Consider the following 20,122-nt stretch of genomic DNA (forward strand, 5'->3'; position numbering starts at 1 on the left):
TCAGTATTAAAAATATTTAGAAAGCCATTTCCCATTTTACCTCCTAAATGCAGCAGAGAAAGTTACCCAGGCTGGTCTATGCAAGTGTGACTAGGCTGCAGTTGTGTTGCTGCAATGAAATTCCCATCAATAGCTGAGAAAGCTGGACCATTGCATTCCTTTAGCCCTTGCCTATGAGAGCTGCCTTTGTCCTTCACTTGAGGGCCGAGCCACAGCAAACACAGCTCCTATATTCCCAAACCATAGCCCGACAGTACCTCAACGAGTTCAGTCACAGAAGGTTTCGTCAGTGTGAATATCAACTGCCGTTAATAGTGCAGGCAAGAAATGTGTGAGCCCTACAGCAGGGAATATGGAAGTTTCAATGCAACAAGTCAGTGAGCAGAAGGTAAGGACAATGAGAAAAAATACCGTGTGTACTCTTAAAAACTTGGTGATACTATCAAGAATAAGGTAATTAAGATGTGAGGAATGTAACAGAATTCAGTGTGTTTTCACCTCCACCCCCCACCCCCATATACCGCAAAAGTGGAGGCAACTTGCATTTTGTACTCGAGTCTGGAACAGAATGTGAACACAAAGTCTTCCGATTTAGAGGGAGAAATTTGTTGCCCAGTGCACCACATATGACACTGTCTTTAAAGTAAAAGTATGCAAGCAGAAAGAACAAATTCAGCTCTAAGTTCTCAATGGGAATGTTTGTCTGTTTTCAGATATTGTTCAACTTGCATTCCAATGAGGAGACTGCCTTTTTTCAAATGTTGTATTCTTCCCCCCCCCCCCCCAGAGTCTTTCCCTGCCAACCAACATTTTGTGTTTTACAGATAATTTTCCAGTAGCTCATTCAACACTATCAATGCCATTAAAGTTCCCTCCAATTGGTTCCGATAGTCCTCAGCCAAAATGTCTATCCATGCACGTCTACAACAGCTGGAGGCTTATGTCTTCAGCTTGATCACCAGACTACAAGAATTTGATACTCTCAGATTCATCTCCTTTATAGTCATCTTGGCATTCGTCGGTAAGTAACAATTAAATTTATCATATGGAAAGTATTATTCCCAATTTCAAAAATTAAAAGGGACACAAAATGTTGGAGTAACTCAGCGGGACAGGCAGCATCTCTGGAGAGAAGGAATTAAAAGGGACAATCGGGTAATGGTTAGAGTCAGATAGATCAAGCACGGAAACAAGCCCTTCACTCTACTGAGTCCATACCAACCATCTACCATCCATTTATACCAATCCAACATTAATCCAATTCCCGCCCCACTTCCAGATTCCACCGCTCACATACACAAGGGGGCAATTTACAACTGCTGTTAGCCTACTAACCTACAAGTCTTTGAGATGTGGGAGGAAACCAGAGCACCCAGGCAAATCCATTCATGTCACAAGGAGAATGTGCAAATTCACAGAGACAGCACCCAAGGTCAGGATTGAACTTGCATCTCTGGCACACTTGGGCAGCAGCTCTGTTACCTATAACAGCTAAATTGTGAACAAACAACAAGATGTGTGGCTAGTTTAATGAAGTTGAGGAAATCACTTAATATAAAGATAAAAGGAACATAGGTGGGGTTTTTCCTCACCCCTAAAGTTTATAAAGGACCTTTGAACATATTTTACAGCCCAGAATGTCAGTCCCAGACCTACACCAAGGACGCAATTCAGATAAGTGTGACATGTTGCCATTTGGATAGTCAAAAAAGGACAGGGCATTCATAGTGAACAGTATGACCATGGAGAGTGTTCCAGACCAGAAGGAACCAGGAGTACAGTCACAGTTCCCTGAAAGTGGCATCACATGTAGATAGGGCGGCGAAGGTGGCTTTTGGAACGTTGGCCTTCGGCAGTCAGGTAAACGAGTAGAGAGGTTGGGAGGTCATGATGCAGTTGTACAAATTGTCATGAGGTCACACTTGGGAGTATTGTGTTCAGTTTTATGTCACCCTGCTATAGCAAGGTTATTAAGATGGAAAGAATGCAGAGAAGATTTTTGAGGATTTTTCCAGGACACCAGGGCCTGAGCTATTAGGAAAGGTTGATCAGGCTAGGACCTTTATTCCTTGGAGCACAGGTAGCTGTGGATAATCTTATATAGGTCTATAGAATCATGAGGGGAATAGATAGGGTGAATACACAGAGACGTTTAGTCAGAATTGGCTAGCACGGTGGGCTAATACTTAGCAGGCACTGCACCGAGATCCCTAGAGGATACACTTTGGAGGAATCTTAGTCAGATACACTTTGAGATGGATTCCAATCCAGAATCCACGTAAAAAGCAGTGTATAATTTAATACAATATCAATTACCGCATTAAAGAGGAGTCTTCACCCTTCATGCAGATCTAGATTTGAGCTCTAAATAATAACACTGCAAAAATAGTATTTTTGATCTGTTATAGACCATATAAATGTATACATTTCCAGACAATATTTACAGCCCTTAAATGAGCTGGAATATCTGGTTGCACAGTGAATGGAGACACTTCTTCCTAACAACCATCAGCCTATTGAACACTACAAACACCAACAAAACTTCGAACTACAAAATGTCTTGTCGCACTAGAGACTTTGGGCTTTTATTTTTTGTCTTGCACTATATTGGGTTTATTTATTTATTAAACATTTTTGTTGGTTTATAGTGTTACCTATGGAGTGCAATGTTTTTTCAAATCGGTTGTGCTGCTGTAAGACATTTATTGTTTTGTTTCAGTACATTTGACATTAAAGATTCTTTAATTGTCAGATGACCAATTGTCAAGACCATCAGCCACTGAGCACAGAATATACAGTTGATATTCTGGACCAGTACAAATGGTATATCTTTGACAAATGAAATAATTTCTGACCATTTAATATGTCCATCCCTTTGTCAAAGTCAGCTATAGCTAAGGATGTAATTGCATAAACAGGCCAAATGCTAGATCTTATGCCAATAGGTAATATTCAGATATGGCTGCATTTCATATTTTAAATTTTCATGCCAAGGCAAGTTAGCACTCAGATCCAACAATAAGAGAATTGTTTTGCTCTCTTATTCTGCACTGGAGCATCACCATTCGTCACTGTGTTGAGTGGTCTATTAAATCTAAGAGGTGAGAATGTAGAACACTCTACCACATGAAATAATTAAATCTCCTGGCACAGGCACACCTATTCTTATAGCTTCCTGTTAAAGCAAGTAAGAAAATACTGCAAGCCTGAGATGAAAAAAGTGGGAGGAGGTTAACATGAATGTAGCATGAACAGCAACATAGATCTATTGGTCAATATAACCAAATTGTGTGTGGTGAATTCTGAATTGTAACGCTGCCATTGGTAATTACACTGACACCACTCTGTTTTCAGGTACTTTTCTCCTGTTAGTTCTCGTCCCTGTTGTATACTGCTGCTATTCCTGCATTTGTCTCAGAAAACTTAGCAGGGTGAAGCCTACACCAGTAGTAATCCCAACGAACATTGGACCATGAAGCAAGCAATGGACAAATATGGCGAATTGGACGATGGACTTTATCGTTTTGTTGCAGCGGCAATGTATCACAACCTGCATGGGATAAACCAGCTGCTCAATGCACCATGTCCCATACAGACCATCCTCCACACTCAGAGAGAAGAGCATGAACACAGCAAATGCTGCCTTGTTTTCTTTCATTATCGTATGTCTGGAAATGATATTGTATGCTGGTTGTTTCTATTGTATAGTATTGTATAGTAATTTGAACACATCTGTTTTTCACAAAAACTGGTGAGAAAAATTTGAAGCAATATTCCAATAAATAAAATCCAAGAGGTAGAAAAATAAACAGAACCACCTAACGGTTCAAACAGAATCTGTATGGATCAAAGTTTGGTCTTTATGCTTTGAGTGTGCATCCTTCAGACAGACATACAATTGGTTGTAAACAATAACCCCTCTATTATTACTTTGTAGTTCAATGGGCAGAGCACTTGTGCTGTTTATTCTTGCGTGCAACACAAGGAAGGACACATTTATCCACTCAGCCTCATCGGCTCCACATGTCATATTGGTACTGGTAGTATTCAGTATTTAGTCGCCCTGTTCCTTCAATCAAGTTTCAACAGCTTGATATGGAAGCAATTTTTTTTTGTGGCCAAAAGAACAAAGCAAAGAAAATTTAATTGGTAAGGATGGGTGAAAATTTTTACTGTTGTAATAATTAGTTTAACTTGTAATGCAGTCGCCGTATCAAAATCAATGATGGAATGTTATTTTGAAATTGAACCAAAACGGTCTGATGAAAAAACTCAATAAACACACAGACAACACATCATATCTCCCAGTACTTTAAATGAGGAAGCATGACTATCTAGGTATTGTCTGCAAACTTCAGACAAACAAGATTGTTAATAAATTTAGTGTCTGCAGCCCAACCCAATCGGCCAAAGTGTTGTTCCTGGCAACCTGCAGGTTATATGATCTGCATGTAGTCCAAGCTTATAAATGGCTTGATGTGAGAGATAACAGCCATTATCTATGCAATATTAGTTAACTACATGTACCACATTCTTCCCCTTATGCAAATGCTGACTATCTGCACTCTAGTGCTATCAACAAATCTAATCCAAGGGCAAAGTCAAACCAGGTAGTTCCAAATCATTTTGAGAACGTGACTAATAGGTTCAAAGATCAGTTGGTAAATTGTCTTATTTCATCTAACAATAATGATTCTGGTCTTTCACAAGGATTTTATACTGAGAATATGACGTGAATATTAGCAACAGATCAAGCAAGTAGAGACAACAACTTGAAGGAGTCAGATTCTTGTGACAGATAACTGAAACCAACCCTCAACATTCAGAACCAATATAACACGACAAATTTCTGAAAATTATCCTCAGAATGACATTCCTTGATCTCTGGGTCATGCTGATAAACATGCAGGGCAAAAATTAAATTTGTTAGCCCAGATTCCCATATCACCAAAATACAAGGTCAAGGAGAATTTATCTCATCAACCCGTTTGAGACTCTGCTGTGTGCTAATTAACTGCTACATCTACATCTCACTACAATTTAAAAAGTACTTCATTAGGCTAACCCAAATGTGAAAAGTACTACACCTGCCCCTCTTTGCTACTGCAGAATACAAAATACCATTTGCCACTCCAAAATGCAATAAAAGTAAACATGTTTCAATTCTTATTTACTTAACTAAATAAGAAAGTCACAGATAAGGAAGTTGGTCAGAGCTAAGTGCAATTTATCCAATGCAGCAACCTCAGGTTAATATTTAACACAAACGGACAAATCCCAAAGAAAAACTGAACACACACCAGAAGACTCGCGGAGCAACAGCAGCCGCCATTTCACCAGAACTGGGCTTCTTCAGGTAAAGACAGCTCACCCTACAAAGGCACTTTTTTGCTGAGTTATTCAAGGAGAGAGGTTTACCAGGTATGTTCCCAGGTGACTGCATGCGGACGGTTTGCTCTGATTCAGCTCAGGCGCAGGAAGAGAGAAACGAGTTTATGGACTACAGGGCCTGTCCCATTTGCGCGTCATTTACGCGACAGCCTAAAAATAGTTGGTGCATCGTGATGCGCAGTGTTTCCCTGTCGGCCCGGGATTTTGGAATGTTCAAAATCCTGGGGCAACTTTTGGGTGTCTCATCATATTGTGCGCCCTGTCACACGCTGACGTATGCTGTCCCGTGGGTGACGCTTGGTTAGGGTTAGGGACCACAGATGGGCTGTAAAATACTCTTCCTTCAATGCATGGATTTTAAACATTAATATATTACAATTGATACTATAAAATCAATTGAGCAAATTAAAAGACGTTGTTTTATTTATAGATGTATTGGTCCGCTTCCAGATCCGATCACCATCTCTTTTCACACGGATGGATTCAGTGAGTGTAGACTGAACTCCCCTCTTCCCCCCCCCCATCCCTCCTTCTCCACTCCCCCCTACCCTTCTCCCCTCCCCCCTCTTCTTCCCCAGTCCACTCTTCTCCCCCTTATCCACTATCCCTCCTACCCTCACATCCCCTTCTCCCATTCCCCACCCCCCCACACTTTCCCCGACGCCCCCCACCCTCCCCCATTTGTGGGCCCAGCCTGCGTCCAGTGATCCCCGCACACTATCCTACACACGCTACGGACAATTTATACAAACCTGTGTGCCTTTGGAGTACGGGAGGAAACCCAAACCCTAACCTTAACCCTAGTCCTAGCTTCTGCCTACTCCTCGTGGGAACTGAACTGTTGGCCACGAGTTGTCAGTGGGATCTAGCTGTCACAGGCTGGGTCCACAAATGGGGGGGCATACCCCTCTCCCTCCCTTCTCCCATTCTCCAACCCCCTCCCCACCCTTTCCCCGACACCCCCCATTTGTGGACCCAGCGTATGACAGCTGGATCCCACTAATAGTACTGCACAAAGGCCACATCATCTGTTTTAGTAACATTGTCTATGGGATAAATGCAGACTTTGGGAACAACACACCCTACCCCCCCCCCCCCCCCCCTCGCATTGCTTCAAAATGGGTGGCGGGTAATTGGACAGTGGCCGGAGCAGGTGGGTGGCACTGGTACATTGACCACATTGCCTGTACCCAGTTGAAAAGCCCGCTGCCTCTGGAGGTTTGGACAGACCATTGGAAGAGAGATATGCCTCTGGGACAACTTGTGGCCAACAGTTTAGTTCCCATGAGGAGCATGCAGAACATTGGGGGTTCGAGTCCAACCCCTGGGGCCCCTGTGTCACACTTAGTTCAGAGATACAGTGCCCTTCGGCCCACCGAGTCCACACTGACCAGCACTGTCCCACATACGCTAGGGACAATTTATACTTATACCAAGCCTATCAACCTAGAGTTAGGGTTAGGGTTTCCTCCCACACTTCAAAGCCGCACAGGTTTGTATAAATTGTCCCTACTGTGTGTGGGATAGTGTGCGGGGATCGCTGGTCACAGGTTGCGTCCATAAATGAGGGGGGGGGGGGGGGCGTCGGGGAAAGTGGGTGGAGAATGGGAGAAGGGAGGGAGAATGGGAGAAGGGAGGGAGAAGGGGATGTGAGGGAGAAGGGGATGTGAGGGAGAAGGGGATGTGAGGGAGAAGGGGATGTGAGGGAGAAGGGAATGTGAGGGAGAAGGGAATGTGAGGGGAGCGGGTAGTGGATAAGGGGGAGAAGAGTGGAGCGGGAAGTAGGGAGAAAGAGGGGGGGAAGGGAAGAAGAGGGGGAGGGGAGAGGGGAGGGGGGGTGTGGAGAAGGTGGGATGGGGTGGGGGGGGGGGGGAAGAAGAAGAGGGGAGAGGGGAGTTCAGTCTACACTCACTGAATCCATCCCTGGTGATCGGATCTGGAAGCGGACCAATACATCTAAAAATAAAACGGAACTCAAGATATCTTTTCATTCGCACAATTGATTTTATTGTATTAAATTGAATATATTAGTGTTTAAAATCCATGCATTGAAGGAAGAATATTTTACAGCCTCAACCCTAACCGGGTGTCACCCGCATGACAGCATACGTCAGCGTGTATGTTGTGCAACTTGACGGTTTTACAGGCGTCAGTCACTGACGCTCCGCAGTCGCCCAAATGGGACAACTGGGCCCTTGAGGGCAAACAGTTTCTCACAGGTGAACTGTGTTACCCAGGAATTTTCAACAGTAACTGACTTGGGAGTATTCATCGACATTGTCACATGATAACAAGGTCACAGAATGCCTCATCAACAATGTGGACCAGGAGCAAGACAGCATTGTGGTGCACCATGTATTTGCCAACACAAGTGAGGAGTTGGACTGTTCACAGGGCTGGAGAGTGAGCTCGGTGCGAGGAGGACTTGGGGTATTGAGGAGTTGAAGGCGAGGACTGAGAAAGCAGGTGGGCTGAGGAAAGAGAGGAGGATTCCCAGTGCAGTGAATGAAGAGTGGGGCACACAAGAGAGAGAGAGAGAGAGAGGGGAGAGAGAAATATTGGCATTTAGATTTGTGATTAAAGGCCAGGAGAGAACAGGAATGGATAAGAATGAGGTGCAGGACATTGAAAGGAAGATAGGGGGTGGGGCACAGAGAAAATGAGGGGAGGGAACAAGGTTCCTTGTATCTAAGCATGATTGTGTGCACACACATACGTTTCAACAGGTGCATGCAAATGTGCGTGTCAGTGTATGAGCCTGGTCGCTGATCATCAGGAGTCTCTTAGGATCAAGGTCTCATTCTCAAATTATTGTAACAGTTGGCGTGTAACTGCTCTACCCCGGTACATGAAATAACACAATTATCACCTCTCTGCCAGCAACACCCTACTCTTTTCTTGTCATGTGCACCTAAGCTTGGATATATACCAGCACTGTGATATATCCACTGTGGATATATACCACAGCGATCAAAGGACTGTAAAAGCACTGTCATCAAAGGATGAACCATGGTACTCCATTTACCACACCTATCGAGCCTGCCACCTGCTCTTCCCATTCCACCCGTGGTCACAGTACCTTCCTCACTTTCATTTTAACTATTTATCTGTCCTGCAGCACAACGATGGATGAATCCTCGGACCCAGGCTCCGGAATGGCACCGGAGTTAATGAGTCGAATATTGAATGATGACTGGTCCTTGGGGGCGTTTGTGGTCATTATTACCTTTGTCGCCATGTTTCTGATTTTGGTCTTATTCACTATCACGTACGGATTCTGTTCGAAGTCCGGCTCAAGAGCCAGATCCAACTAGACGCCCGTGAAGATCTGGCAGTGTCTGGGTCCAACAAAGAGAACCCCAACAAACTGAACTGTTCCTCCAATTTGCATGTTGCCTCACTCCGACAGAGGTGGAGACCCACTACAGAAAGGTCAGAATGGGAAAGGAAGTTAAAATATTTGGCAACCGACAGATCGAGTAGGCCAAGGCGGACTGAGCGCAAGTGTTGAGCGAAACTATACCCCAGTCTGCGCTTGATCTCAATAACCCACGCAGTCACAACTAAAGGAATTTCGACAGCCATACCACAACACCAGGACGTCACACATCCTGGTCTTGTCATCAAGGACCTCAAGAGAGCGGGAACGTGAACCCCTAAACACCAAGAAGAGCTAGCCGATTATTCCATTCCTAATCAACACAACTCAGAAGCACAAATGCAGTACGGGCATGTCCAGTACTCCCTGAATAAGACACTGCAGAGAAGCATTTAAGGAAGTTGAACCTCCAGCAGCAACCCAGTAACACCAGTTTGCCGAGACAGCTCTGAGTGTGTGAAGGACATGAAAGTAAATCTGTTCTACAGTTTACATCCTTAGAATATATACTCCAACACATACTCCTGAACAGCTGCGTATTTTATCAGTGCATTCTGTAGATTTAATGTTCAAACATGGTATGATGCACTGAATTCTACAGCATTGCGAACAAACTGTAAAAATCTCTAAACTCTGACCCTCAGCCTACTATCGATTGATGATACCAATGAAAATCAACACTTTTTCCATAGGTTTGCATGTTTATTAACCCATACATACCACCAGATGTGTAAGGTTACAGTAAAATTTAGTTTTAGAGATAAAGTGGAAACAGACCATTCGGCCCACGGTCTGCAACGACCAGCAATCACCTGTATATTAGTTCTATCCTACACACTAGGGACAATTTACAGAAGCCAATTAACCTATAAACCTGCACGTCTTTGGAGTATTGGAGGAAACTGGGGCATCCGTGAAAACCCACAGTCACAGGGAGAACGTTCAAACTCCATACAGAAAGCACCTGTAGTCAGGATCGAACCCAGGTCTCTGGCATTGTGTGGCTGAAACTCTACCACTGTACTACTGTACTGTTCACTATATATTGATCAGCTTGGTATCACCATGTTAGATTTAACCAAAGGGTTAGTTTGTTCAATGTCTATCCAGCACTCAGTTGATAAAAGTCAACAATAGTTTAGATCTCGAACAAATGGTGGAAGACAGATGCTATGACTTGGATACTTTAAAAAAAAAACCTTTCATCATAAAAGGGGATAATGTTCATGCCACTTACAAAGCAACCCTGCTCCTCCTCAGACTTTCCCTGTAACCTATTCTTCCCATTTCCCATCAAATGTCCACCTACCATTCATCACCACTAGGTCCAATTTATAGTGGCCAATTAACCTACCAACCCATCTTTAGGATGTGGGAGGAAACAGGGAGAACGTGCAAACTCCACACAAACGAGGTCAGGATCGAATCCAGGTTGGAAGAGTTGTGAGACAACATCTCCACTAGCTGCCTACTAATTCATTACTCTACTGTTGATCATGAATGTATCTGAATGCGCTTCAATCATAATCTCCATAAAATTCCAAACGTCACCTTCCACCTGATGGACAGCACTAGCAAAGAAAACAGTAAATCTATGCAATAAGGTTCTAACTTGTAACTCGCTTATTTATGTTTCCATACATGGTATACGGGCAGTGCAAGCAAGGTCTGTCAGGACAAGGAATGTATGGTGATTTGGTTCATGGACCAGCTCCCGGAGGCTTAGAGCACTGTTCCAGAGCCAGGCCAAACATGGACATTAACATAGTCAACAAATAAATCTGAGGTGCAAAGCAGGCATAAATAATGGTGGGCATGGATTTTTATAAAATCCCATTGAGTTTCGTCTGGGGGAAAAATGTGCCATCCTTATCCAATCTGAACGTTATTGACTCCAGATGCAGTGTCCAGTTGATGCTTCAATGCTCTATTACATGGTGATTAAACCATTGGATTGAAGGGGAATTTTGGAATGAGCCTAACCCTAATCCCTTCACTACTTATTCCAAGACAACTAATCAAATCAAAATATTTCTCACTTCAACCACTTTGAGAGATGTGATGAACTATGTGAATATAAATGATAATTTTTCAACCACATCCTCAATGTTAACCCAGTCTTGTTTCGTGAAGGCTTCATTATGTAAAGAGTGCAAATTGAAGTAAACATTTTGCATTCATCAGCAAATACCCCTTTTCTCTGATCTTATGATGGAAAGGCAGTCATTAAGGTGCCTTGGGTCATTAAAAATGACCCCAGTCAATGGAGGGCATTTCTTTACATGCACCAATTTAAATTTTACTTGGGCTCTTGGGAGTCCATTTGGATTAAATGTTGCTTCAATAGCAATGTTCACTACATTCACATTCTTTTTATTTTTTACATTTGTGCTAATTTGTCTGTTTGGACCAAGCATAGATTGGGGTCTCCACCCAAGTGGACCAATCGGCACATAGCTGGACAATTTTTCACACCCTTGGCAAAACTATGGCTGAAGCTTAATTAGAAATGAAAACAAACACTAAAAAGATATGGTTGAACAAAGTGGAAAAAAGCAAAAATTTAGTCAATCCACGGGCTGGGAAACCCAAGAGAAAGACCAAACAACAGTTGTAAACCTTCAGCTTGTAAATGGAAACATCCAGCTACATGCCACTCCTGGAGAAGTTTGCATTGTACCTTTGTATACTTCTTGGAGACTAAAAGATGTACAGACTTCCTCAGTGTGAAATCCGGCCATTGAACCCGCAATCAGGTAACATGATGCAGAAACAATTGCAGGACAAATGATTATCCAACATAATTTCCGCTTCATACAATGTTATTGTTTATTTACATATAAAGCATTACATTGATTTTTTTAAATCTTGTAGTAATAGAGTTTTAACTTTTTAAAATGTCTGAAATATTTTTTAAATGTTTAATTAGTCCTGAGGTGCTATGCTGGGCTTCTCCAATCACCTATGATTTCCAGCAGAATACTTTTGAAATAGTAATATTAATCTGCAAGAAAGAATGGCTCATCAATCAGGTCTCCCCCATCACCAGAGCATCAATATGCACATTTCAATCTTCCTGGGAATAACTTAATGATCTGATAGACGGTTCCAGCAAATTTCTTAATTAGCAAGTTAGTGTTGTCCTGATTCAACGAATTAAGCTTTTTCCAATTTCCCAATATCCACCAGATTCTTGACAATAGGCACTCAATGGCAACTTCGATGCCAAGGGACGTGACGCACCATTAGGATGGCGGCATGCAAAAAGAGGATGAGTAAAAAGAAAGACTGAAACATTGACCATGCAGTTTATTACTTGACCAATCTATGGGGTAGCTGTCCCAACTTTGAGCTATCCTCAGCTGCTCGTGAGAATGACCTTGCTCTGTTGACTGGGTATAATGCTGTTGCATTTATGTAACTGGTGTTGCTTGCCAGCTGGATTGTGCAATGACAAGTGATTTATTTCCCCAAGATCCAGATGAATTTTATGGCAACCAGTTTCATCATTGTCATTATTGATGCCGGCTTTTCATTCCAAATGCATTTAATTTACAGCAGCTAAATGACTAAACTCTGGGGTGGAAGCTGATTGTTACTCCAGACTTCCGGATTGCAAGTGGAATTGCATGAGCAGTTGCCACTGTACCCAGGAACTTGTTATTCTACACAAAAGCAACGTGATTAGATTCCACTCCATAACCAATTCTCAGGTATTTGTTCTTCTCTGTATAGACGATCCAAACACCACAATTAGATTCCAGTCTGTACTCTCTTCCGACTACCTGCCTGTAACTCTTACTTTTTATATAAACCGACTGATTCTTCTCAATAACCCTCTCTAGGGTATTTATTATAATTGCACAAACCTCTCACTCACATTCTAACCTGTAACTCATTCTCAGCTGTGACTATTAATAACAATAATGCCAGACATACAGGATATGCAGGTTCTTACCCTGGCTGCTCGCAGAAGGTGACAAGAGCCTCAAAGCCCACCATGGAGGATTTGTCAGAGTTTTTTACACAGCCTCTCTTGTGCTGAAAAATAAAATGCAGTAAAGTGAGAGTAATATTTGGAATAAGTCAAGTGCTCTCTCAAGTCTGAAAAAAAGTGTCACCAAACAAAGCACACAGCTATAGCACTTGCCCTAGACTCTATGTGACACGCCAGAGGCAAAGAAGAAAAAAATGTTATGGGGAGAAGGCAGGTGACTGGGGTTGAGAGGAAAAAGAGATCAGCCATGATGAAATGGCAGAGCAGACTCAATGGGCCGAATGGACTAATTCTGCTCCTATGTCTTATGAAGAAGTTTTAAGATTAGGTTTATTGTCACGTGTACTGAGATACAGTGAGAAGCTTTGTTGTGCATGCTTTCCAAACAGATCAGAAAAACCATATATATATATAAATACAATGAAGTCAAACTCCAGTCATACAATATGTAGAGCAAAGGGGAATATACAGAGTGCAGATTATAGTTCTCAGCATTGTAACACATCCGTTCCATAGACAAAGTTCAATGCCCGCAATGCGGTAGAGATGCCCACACAGTAACTTGGTTTATGGAAGGGCCATTCAGAAGCACGATAATCGAGGGGAAGAAGCTGTTGCCCAAAGGCTCTTGGGCAGGGCCGGTACACATGGTGTCACGACCAGGTTCTCAAACCCATTGCAGAAGCCATCAGCATGGGAATCAGCAGCTGCAGACGAGAACGCCCCACCACCCAGATGATCACCTTCGTGAAGGCCGGAGTGCAGCTGCCAAGAACCACAGCAGCCAGGAATCCATCAGGAATCCTGGTGACTGCGCAGGACTGGCAGCTTTCCGTAGACCTGGTGAAACAGCTGAAGTTCCCACAGCACATTGCCACGACCACCCTGAGGCCAAATATCCTTCTGGTCTCAGAGGCGACCAAAAACATTGTCTTGTTGGAACTGACAGTGCTGTGGGAGGACCGTCTGGAGGAGGCCCACGGGAGGAAGATGGCCAAATATGAAGAACTGGTCATAGACTGCCGCAAGCAGGGCTGGAAGGCAAGTTGTATGCCCATCGAGGTTGGCTGCAGAGGTTTTGCAGGGCAATCGCTCTACAAAGCCTTGAGTGCACTGGGCATCAACAGAGTGGCAAGGAGAAGGGCCATCAAGAACACCACAGAGGCAGCGGAGAAGGCCTCGAGATGGCTCTGGATCAGGAGAGGAGGTCCATGGGGAGGAGCGAATGCCACCTGAACACAAGTCGTGGTCTGATCAACCCACGGCTGGGTCGCCTGGGTGAGGGTGTCTGATGTTGAAAGACCCGAAACACCCAATGACCCCAGGTTACATCACTGATGATGTGTTCAGGAGCATCTATCGATGTATTTGTATCAATGAATCTGGTAGTGCATGCATTCAAGCTTCTGTGCTTTTTGCCTGACAGGAGTAGGAAGAATGACTGGGGTGGTTGAAGCCTTTGATTATGTTGGGTGCTTTCCCCGAGGCAGCGTTGAATAGAGATGGAGTCAATAGTGGGGAGACTGGTTTGTGTGATGGTGCCCCTGTACAAATGAGCCGGCATGCCTACAAGGATGGACAGAAAGGTTTGGGGATGAGAGAGCAAGTGAAGGTCAGGTGGGACATGAAGATTACGAAATGTCGGGAAAAACCAGCGATTCCAAAACAAGAAATTCAAGGAAATTAAGGAAAAGGCTTGAGGCAACCCCAGGTGGTCAGTAAAAGAGCAAGTCCTCAAACAGGCAAACAGAAGGTATACAGGAAAATAGCAAGGTGTTCAACTAAAAGTTTAACACAATTTGTGAGCAAAATGCAGTCACCCCCTACCTGCATCTGAGCGATCTCCTTCTTGATCAGGAAGGTGATGCTATTTTGATCTGTCCTGGAGCAGTAAACTCGACAGAATGAAGGTTTCCCATCTCTTCCTGCTCGACCAGATTCTTGGTAATAAGCAGCCATCGACTTTGCAATATTCCAATGGGCAACAAACCTTCAGATATGGAAAGATTACATAAAATCAGTTGGCTTTTAGCGAACAAGCAACCAGACATATCCAATAACCGGATCACTCACATTCGTGGACAGCTAGCATCCAGAAGGACCCAGCAAGTGGGGAACTAGTAATAGGAAATACTCACATCTCAGACAGCTGGTAATCAGCAACATCCAGTACTCGGAGACAGCTGGGAACTATCATGACACAGAGAGTGGTGAATCTCTGGAATTCTCTGCCACAGAAGGTAGTTGAGGCCAGTTCATTGGTTATATTTAAGAGGGAGTTAGATGTGGCCCTTGTGGCTAAAGGGATCAGGGGGTATGGAGAGAAGGCAGGTACAGTATAGTGAGTTGGATGATCAGCCATGATCATATTGAATGGTGGTGCAGGCTCGAAGGGCCGAATGGCCTACTCCTGCACCTATTTTCTATGTTTCTATGACAAATGCTGGGAGAGTATTAATAATAGTAACAAAAAATGTTAAGCCTTCATAAATCAAGAGTTTGGCTTCAGCTTGGGTAGTGTGCCAAATTCTGTCCATCACTGCTTTAGATGGATGCCCTGGTTCTCAAAGCCCTGGTTTTACCAGAATGTGCCAAGAATGAATCAAGAATTATCCTCCTTTGTAGAGGGGGATATTGTACAATACCGTTTATTGTCATTTTACCTCAAATGAAGATCAAACAAAATTTGGGTTCTGCAGTCATACAACAAGAAAGGAACCAAGACACACGCCAACATAATTCACACAACAATTGTAGGTCAATTGGCTTCTGTAAATTTCCCCTAGTGTGTAGGGAGTGGATGAGAAAGTGGGATAACATAGAACTCGTGTAAACCAGTAATCAATGGTTGGCATGGACTTGGTGGGCTGAAGGGCCTGTTTCCATGCTGTATCTTTCAATCAAAAGAAAAGCGCAAGGAACTAGTATTAGCCGCTGCTAATCACAACCCGTCAAAGCATCAAGGCAACAGCCAAAGAAGTGTTAAGTTGTGCAAGTCTCCAAACTTTTTATGTTTTCATGGTGTTGATTGTTGATGGTTAGGAAACAAAATTGTGATTGCTTATTTGAAACTGATCCTGTGTTTCTGCACCATCATTCCCCAACCTTGTAATTCTCTAACTCAGCACCAGGTGGCAACCCAGGATCGGAATTTGCGTTCGGCTCAGCTACAGAATCGAAACTAGATCTAATCTGGCTGAAAATAGACACAAAGTGCTGGGGTAACTCAGCGGGCCAGGTAGCATGTCTAGAGAAAAAGGATGGGTGACATTACGGGTCGGGACCCTTCTAATCATGGCCTCTGGACTTTACTTTTTCTCCACATCCAATACGACCATCATTTTAAGTGTATTGTCCATGGAATCCACACAGCAATAGACACAGAGCAAAAATGCACCCGAGGCAGGAATAACCTTGTTAAAATGTGGCTGGTGTAATTCAGCACAAAGTACTGAGCAAGGCCCCGTCTGCTCATGTGATTATCACCGTCTTTCATGCTCAATCCAACCAGAACAAAGCTGTTGGATCCTGTTGGCCTCTAGTTGGGCAGTCTAATTCCAATGAGTCTGATGAAGGGTTTCGACCCGAAACTTTGCCTATTTCCTTCGCTCCATAGATGCTGCTGTACCCGCTGAGTTTCTCCAGCATTTTTGTGTACCTTCGATTTTCCAGCATCTGCAGTTCCTTCTTAAACACTAATTCCAATGAGTACGTCTCACCACCATCTTTGGCCAAACAACCTGCCAAATCTAATTTAGAAATCTCCTTCCCACTTTACCCAGACACGTGGACCATCAACTACTCCCCATTCACATCGTTGGCACTTACCTAACATTTGCCTTGTCCACACCCATCCCAAAGCTGATGGTCGCCACGATCACTGGCACCTTGCCCTCCATCCACTCCTGCTGCACTTGTGTGCGTTCTGAGTTCTTTATCCCTGTCAGTACATTGGGAATGCACAGTGTTCAACACAGAATATACAGCGGCCTCTGGGACCACCACCCCAATTCAACATCGCCACAGTTCAAGGGTCAATTTCCACAGTAACACAAACCATTTGGAAATTAAGTTAATTTTAGAACCAGTATGGAATTGTACAGCAGGTTTTTCACCCCATTGTGCCAAAGCTCGCTCCTGGAAAGAGATATCAAAGTAAATCCATTCCCCTGCTTTTCTGCATATTTTTTTCAACTATGTACACCTCTTTTCAAAGTTATTGAATTTACTTCCATCATCTTTCAGGCATTAAATTCATGTGAAATATTCCCCATACAATTTTCTCTCTTCTGTTGGGTATAGTTTCACACATCAACAGATTATTCACCCATGGGGATGGCATCCTTTAGTGAGCTGCCACTAGAGGATGGTTCCATTAGGACCAGAGCTCATAACCTATGGTCATAAGTCTTGGACCAGAGCTCATAACCTCAGAATTAAAGGAAGGAGAGGAGGAATTTCTTTAGTCAGAGGGTAGTGAATCTGTGGAATTCATTGCCACAGAAGGCTGTGGAATCCAAGTCAAGTCAAGTTTATTTGTCACATACACATACGAGATGTGCAGTGAAATGAAAGTGGCAATGCTCGCGGACTTTTGTGCAAAAGACAAACAACCAAACAAACTATAAACACAATCATAACACACATATTCTTTTACATAATAAATAATGGAAGGAAAAACATTCAGTAGAGTTAGTCCCTGGTCCAAGTCTATTGATAATTTTAAAGCAGAGATGGGTAGGTTCTTGATTAGTACGGGTGTCATGGGTTTTGGGGAGAAGAGTTAGTACATCCTGAAGTTAACAGGTTAATACCAACAGTGTGCATAAAGGAACTACAGATGCTGATTTACGTCAAAAGTAACCCAGCGGGCCAGGCAGCATCTGTGGAGAAAAGGAACTGGTGACGTTTTGGGTCAAGACCCTTCCTCGGAGTGTACTAATAGATCTGGAGTCAATGCATTCCAAAGATAACCAGAGTTAGATTGCACAGAGTTTAACCAGAGCTACAATTAAACAGAATTAATTAACCAAAGATAGCTCTGGTGGAGGCTAGACAGATATAGTACTTTTAGTAATCTCTATCTATCAATCGCTATCAGATGGAACTGGGATAGATGGAGCATCTTGGTTGGCATGGTACGTTGGGCTGAAGGGACTGTTTCTGTGTTGTATTACTCTTTAGATGGCAACTGGAATTCCTCAGCCAGAGTAAGGATAAATACCATGAAGGTTAATCAGTGGTAGAACAAGTTAACCACATTGTATGCTTTGTAACTATGGGAAATAAGACTTCATAAACTTAGTGAATATGACTGTGTATCAAACAGTTTAAGAACAACATTCAACAAATAAGAATTCCATTGTAATACATCACAACACATCGGTGGAAAGAATCGTCGGTGTTTGCATCAGCACTACGTACCAGCATGATAAGCTTTCGCCTCCACTCCTCTCTGCGTCAGCTCCTCTGCTACCTCTTGACATGAGTTCCTGGTCCGACAGTAAATTATACCACAGCCACTGAACTTCTGCAAAGAAAGAGTTGCATTAGAGCAATCTACTGCAAGAACCAGCACCATCAAATTTTAATTTAGTCTCTTGTCACATGTGCTGAGGAACAGAGAAAAGCTTTTTTGTTGCGTGCTATCCAGTCAGCGGAAAGACTAAACATGATTACAAACAAGCCATCCAGTGTAGAGATACGGGATAGAGGGAATACGGTGATGGTAAACATTGTGAACAGAGGTAGCACAACTAAATGTCAAGGGTGGTTGATAGGGGACCATTCAAGGAGGCCACTTTACCCTTCGCAGCATTGAACTTTGAATGATATCAGTTCTGTACTCATCCAGGCAAGTAGGGAGCATTTTGTTACAGTCTCAACTGCTTAGCAGGTGATAGAACTTTGGTGTAACATAGTAAAGCTCTCACAACAGGGCAACAATCATCTCTCGAAGCTACAATAGTTTTGTGGCAGGCCCAGTTTATTTTCTGGTAAGCAGTGACAGGCTCCAGGATGTTAATGGCAAGGGACAGAACAAAACTAATGCCATTGAATGCCAAGGATAGGGGGCAGGGGCATGCAGGATCATGGCTGATACACTGAATACTGTGGATAATACTTACCACTCTTCAGCAGGCATTGGTTGCCTCATTTTCCGAGGAGTTGTGAATGGTGTACTGCCCTAATGTCAAAGCCAGGTACTCTACTCATCTCAGAAATTTAGCTTTTGGTCAATATCTGCGATGAAGTCTGGTGTTGACTATATAAAGATCAGTAACCAGATTACTACAAACATTGAAGGCAATTCCTGCCATCACTGTTGAGTGGACTGAATGGGCAACAATTAGCTAAACTCAATGTTAATTTTTGGGAAAGACATAACTGGGCAATGGGTGTATGACAGCGACTGTGCTGGATACGTTTGGCGGGAGGTTGCCAGAGAAACTACAGCTTCCTCTGTTGGGCAGGAATGGACCAGCAAGCTTAAAATATGCGACACAGTGGCACAGCAGTAGAGTTGCTGCCCTGCAACACAGAGACCCGGGTTCAATCCTGACTACAGGTATTGTCCGTACGGAGTCACCGCATGGGTTTTCACCGGGTGCTCCAGTTTCCTCCCACATTCCAAAGACATGCAGGTTTGTAGGTTAATTCCCTTCTGTAAAATTGTCCTTAGCGTGTAGAATAGAACTAGTGTACGGGTGATCACTTAGCCCGTTTCAAGAGAGAGCTAGATAGGGCTCTTAAAAATAGCAGAGTCAGGGGATATGGGGAGAAGGCAGGAACGAGGTACTGATTGGGGATGATCAGCCATGATCACATTGAATGGCGGTGCTGGCTCGAAGGGCCAAATGGCCTACTCCTGCACCTATTGTCTATCCCACGCTGTATTTCTAAACTAAGTTCTGGAGCACAAGCCACTGGTACCAAAGCAGGGAGGTTGTCTGGTCTGGTAGACTGAAAGAGCAAAATCGGTTAAAAACTTGCTCCTGTGATGATAGGGATCTCGAAGGAAACACAAATTGATCACCCAAGTGGCATGACGGCTTGCAAATGAATCAACCTGGTCTTTAGTATACCCTTGCTAGGCTCCTCCATTGTTGACGGGGAATTTCTAGAAAATGCCTGCCTGGTTACTTGTTTAATTGTCTACGACCAGTCACACTGGGTATGGCAACATTCTGGCTGTGTGATGGTTTGTCTGCTCCATACTATTTGTAATACATACTAAGGGTGGCACTTAATTTTTAAGTGCTGTGCTACTTCCAGCAAGGCCTTTTGGGTGCCTTTTTGAGGCAGGTAGTGGGAGAGCAAGGGAGATACCAGGCTAAGAGGTTGGAGTATGATGG

The 20,122-nt window shown here is 43.4% G+C and overlaps 1 protein-coding gene and 1 long non-coding RNA gene across 8 annotated transcripts in view; one reads left to right on the forward strand and one right to left on the reverse strand.

The window, feature by feature from the left end:
• The window catches only part of recql5 (RecQ like helicase 5), a 51,931-nt gene that overhangs the window by 25,641 nt on the left and 6,168 nt on the right, over positions 1 to 20,122 (reverse strand). For 6 of the 7 annotated variants that reach the window (XM_033044397.1, XM_033044396.1, XM_033044399.1 and 3 more), the window contains exons 4-7: positions 18,192 to 18,297; positions 16,596 to 16,707; positions 14,595 to 14,757; positions 12,729 to 12,811 (exon numbers count right to left, since the gene is read on the reverse strand). In XM_033044397.1, coding sequence (XP_032900288.1) covers positions 12,729 to 12,811; positions 14,595 to 14,757; positions 16,596 to 16,707; positions 18,192 to 18,297 — 464 coding nt within the window. Of the gene's footprint in view, positions 1 to 1,463; positions 1,492 to 12,728; positions 12,812 to 14,594; positions 14,758 to 16,595; positions 16,708 to 18,191; positions 18,298 to 20,122 lie in introns of those variants that run through there. The other variant, XM_033044402.1, reaches the window with a different exon arrangement.
• LOC116988009 lies at positions 160 to 4,300 on the forward strand. The gene is made up of 3 exons (XR_004415844.1): positions 160 to 388; positions 825 to 1,021; positions 3,355 to 4,300. It is a non-coding gene; the product is annotated as an uncharacterized LOC116988009 (long non-coding RNA).

This window comes from Amblyraja radiata, chromosome 26 (genome assembly GCF_010909765.2).
Source record: "Amblyraja radiata isolate CabotCenter1 chromosome 26, sAmbRad1.1.pri, whole genome shotgun sequence".
Classification (NCBI taxonomy): domain Eukaryota; kingdom Metazoa; phylum Chordata; class Chondrichthyes; order Rajiformes; family Rajidae; genus Amblyraja; species Amblyraja radiata.